The 4,522-nt window shown below is 28.7% G+C and overlaps 1 protein-coding gene across 1 annotated transcript; it reads right to left on the bottom strand.

The window, feature by feature from the left end:
* LOC107061517 (putative cysteine proteinase inhibitor 7) lies at positions 1-327 on the bottom strand. The gene has a single exon (XM_015310866.1). It carries the CDS (start codon positions 325-327, stop codon positions 1-3), a length of 327 nt encoding a protein of 108 aa, XP_015166352.1.
* Between the last annotated feature and the right edge of the window lie 4,195 nt (positions 328-4,522).

Here is a 4,522-nt window from a genome sequence, read left to right on the forward strand (position 1 = left end):
TTAATCAAAGGAAATAAGTTTTCTAACATGGTCCTTAGAATTCTCAAAAACAACTATTTCATAAACATTTACTTCATCGAATTCCATGGCGACAATTGTCAAGTCATAAGTGGTGCCATTATTATCAACTTTAATTCTTCCATCCGATAAACTCTGAAATTCCAATCCAATGTTTTCTGATTGCATATTTTCTGTATTTACTGCAAATTTTGCAATGTCCACCAATTTAGGATTGTTTATATCATTTATTGATATGGACTGCCAATCTCCATGTAACTTTTGATCATCGGCAAAAATATGACAGAAGGTGAAAGCAACTAATACCATATTCAAAAGAAGAAAATTTGATTGAAACACCATTTTTCTTTTAAGAAGAATTTGATATTTGAGTACTTAACACTAATTGGTGAGGATGTTATTTATAGAGAATTTGGTTACAAGTATATGAAGAATTAGGTAGGTAAGATAATAGGTTATGTTTTCTATATGGTTGACTATAAATTACTACTTAACTAACAATAGTCAACGGAAAAATAATAATACATGTGATTTTGAAAGTAATTACAATTCTACTAATTAATGAAGATTTGCTACCTTACTAGTAAATATCTTTCTATTTTATTTGAATTGACATTATCACATATTTTTCTATTTTCTTTGAAGGAAAAATTACTTAAATACACAAGTTATTTTACCATATTTTCTAAAATTCCTTATTATTTAAAAAAATTACAAATATCCCTACTCTCTTCTATTCTCGGATACAACCTTACGCGATGTATCGATCGGATACACCACTTTACGCAATGTATCGATCAGATACATCACTTTATGCGGTGTATCAGTTGGATACATCACTTTACTGATGGACCGGAACGTACGTGATGTAGACGTTGAGTGATGTATCCAAAAGCAAGACGTGATGTATCGATATGTTGAAGGGTGTATCCGAAATCGAGACGCGATGTATTAGGATGTTTTGGGATTTATCCGGATTCCACCAAATTTAAGGGATTTTTGTAATTTGAAAAAGAGTTGGAATAAAATTAAATATAATTAGTTCTTAATACTATGAGATTTGTGTAAAATTCCCTTATGCCAAAGTAAGTCTGATTAGAATTTAGAGGTAATTAGACAATAATTTCTATTTGGTTGGCAATACATTATATATCTAACTAAATAGTCTATGGAAAAAAAGAATTGTTTTAAAAAATACATGTGATTTGGAAATAATTAGTTAGGGAAGATTTGCTACAATGCTAATATTTTCTATTTCATTTGATATGATATTACCACATAAATTAATTAATGGTATCATATTTTTTAACCATAAAAATACATTTAACATTACTTGGAGAAAAAATAAATCTTCTAACCTTGAGTTTCTGTTAAAGAAAAAATAAATAAAGAATGCTATTGTGATGATCTTAACTTCTTCATTATCAATTTCATTCTTAATTTCATTAATTAATGCAGTAAAGGCTCTCAAAAGGACTATAATGCTTGTAATTCATCAAACTTCAAAAGAATTAAATTGGCAAATGAGTGTTGACACAAATACAAAACTCTTAATTGGGTTTTTTTTCATTCAAAAATATATTTTGATATAATAAGCACTTCTTCTAAAATGTTCATACACTTTAGGTTTTAAGCAAAAGACATAAGTGTTCTAACCTTGTCCTTAGAATTCTCAAAAACAACTATATCATAAGAATTTATTTGATTGAATGATATGGCAACAATTCTCAATTCATAAGTGGTGCCATTATTATCAACTTTATATATTCCATCCGATATACTCAGAAATGACAATCCAGAGTCTTTTGGTAGTTTTGTTTGTGTATTTACTGCAAATTTTGCAATCTCCACATATTTAGGATCTTTTAGATCATTTGTTGGTATGCATTGCCAATCACCATGTTGACACGAATCATCATAATCATCTGCATGACAGAATGTGATCAAAGCAACTACTATCATCAAATGAAAAAAATTGAATCGAAACGTCATTTTTCTTTTAAAAAGAATTTGATATTGGAGTAGCTTAACACTAATTGGTGAATTTGATAATACTAATTTGGTGAGGGAATTGTTTATATGAAGATTTAAAAGCAAGTCTGATTAGAGGTAATTAAACTATGATTTCTATATCGTTGGCAATAATTTATATATGTAACTAAATAGTCTAGGAGATAAAAGAATTATTTTAAGTAATACATGTCATGATTTGGAAATAATTAATTAGGGAGGATTTGCTACAATGTTAATTACTAATAAATATTTTTATTTAATTTGATATGACATTACCACATAAATTAGTTAATGTTATCATATTTTCTAACCATAGAAGGACACTAAGACTACATGGAGAAAATAAAAAGGAAATCATCTTACCTTGAGTTTATGCTCAAATATTGTTTTAAATTAATAAATCTAAATAAAAAGGAAAAAAAATAAAGAATGATATTGTGATGATCTTCACTTTTTTTTAAGTCACATATTAAAAGATACTTGAACATAATTCAATATCTTCATTATCAATTTCATTAATTAATATAGTAAAGGCCCCTCAAAAGGACTATAATGCTTGTATACAACCACATGTTTTTCACTTAGATTTAAGCTCCTAAAAAATATGGTTGTAGTTTTGAGCAAAATCAAAAGAATTAAATTGTCAAATGAGTGTTGACACAAATATAAAACTCTTACAATTCCTATAGTTTTCGTCTTATTTCAAAGTTGAACAAGATGATAATTCACATGATTTGTGAAAGATTAAGTGAAAGAAATGAGTTTTCTAATATTGTTTTTGGGGTCATCAAAAACAATTATTGTACTATTTTACAACGACTTAAGATAATAGAATCTCTAAAAAGTCTTATCATTTGAATTAATTACAAAAAATCATTTTTTCCTTCTCTCTTAACATCCGGCTACATTACTTCACATATATCAAGATATATTACAACTTTATTTGTGTACAATGTATTTGGTACAAATGTTATTGTTAATACATTACTCAATCATTTCAAACCTAAATCAGTATGAATATGGTTTATAGTTATGTATTTGATACATAACTCATATATATGATACATAGCCTATGTATCGTTTGCTATATATCGGGTGAATGAGCAATGTATCAGCTAGCGAGTTCTGAAAAATCCGGGATTATTATAATTTAAAAAACTTTTGATATAAGATGTAATTAACACCCAAATTGTTGGGGTTCCTGTACTTTATACTTTTTTATTTTGTGTGTGTTTTTACAAGAGAATAGAGATTATCTAATTGGGCCTATCTTAGAAGTCCTATAAAGCCCAAACATTTGAGATTTTATGAAAGCCCAATTAGTTGCCTCAATAATGTTTATATTAGTGTAGTGAATATACAATCTAAAGAAATAAATCATTAAAACAGACAAACAGTATAAAATTATGTTCACACTCGTCAACAAAAATTAAATCACATTTTGACTACAATCTCATTAATAAATATAAACAAATCTAATTGTGCCTCTTAATTAAAGCAACCAATTTATCAATAAATAAAAAAATCTAATTGTACCTCGAAATTTCCTATAAATAATACCCTCACCAAATTAGTGTTAACCACTCCACTATCAAATATGTCTTTCAAACTAAATTCCCTCCTTTTTATTACTCTTTCGACGATAGCAATTGCTTCCACCTTCTGTCTTGCAACAAATGACGATCAAAAGTTCCCTAAACTACAAGGTATTTGGACGGACTTGGATCCAAATGATCCTAACGTTGTGGACATTGCGAAATTCGCGGTGAAGGAGGCAACTAAGAGAGCTAAAGGTGAAAGAGTATTTACGTATGTGAAAGTGAATAACGCATCCGTTACTCATTTTGATGAATTTGATAACACTTATGATCTTCTTGTTGAGGCCACAGAAACAAAATCTGGTGTCACTAAGGAATATATGGCATTTGCTGAAGAAACTTTGGATAAACAACATAAAGTCCATAAAAGATATCTATTGAGCTTTAATCCAACTTCTTAAAATTATACCAAGTGTATGGTTTAGAAATCTATAATCTTCAACATTGAAGAGCTCCCCAAAATTGACAATTTTTCTGTGGATGCAAGAAATACTTTATGCTTCCTATACCAAGAATTGAGAATATGAGTAACATTACTTTATTCAAATTCTCAGCAAGGCAAGGTTCATAATGAACATACAATTATGTTCAGAGATGGGACAAATGAAAACCACGAAGAGAGAAATATTATTACTTTCCAGCAACTAAAGATACCTGGAAGACGTTTATTTGCATTATACTATCAGATATGATAATATTCTTACCCTGAAGGTTATTTATATTGTATTGTCGAATGAGACGATGCCACTACTCGGAGAGTCGTTTATATCGTATTGTCAAAAGAGATGATACCACTACTCCGAGGGTCATTTTTATTTATATTGTCGACTGAGACGATATCACTACCCGAAGAGTCATTTATATCGTATTGTCAAATGAGATGATACCACTAC

This window comes from Solanum tuberosum, unplaced genomic scaffold (genome assembly GCF_000226075.1).
Source record: "Solanum tuberosum cultivar DM 1-3 516 R44 unplaced genomic scaffold, SolTub_3.0 scf00148, whole genome shotgun sequence".
NCBI lineage: Eukaryota > Viridiplantae > Streptophyta > Magnoliopsida > Solanales > Solanaceae > Solanum > Solanum tuberosum.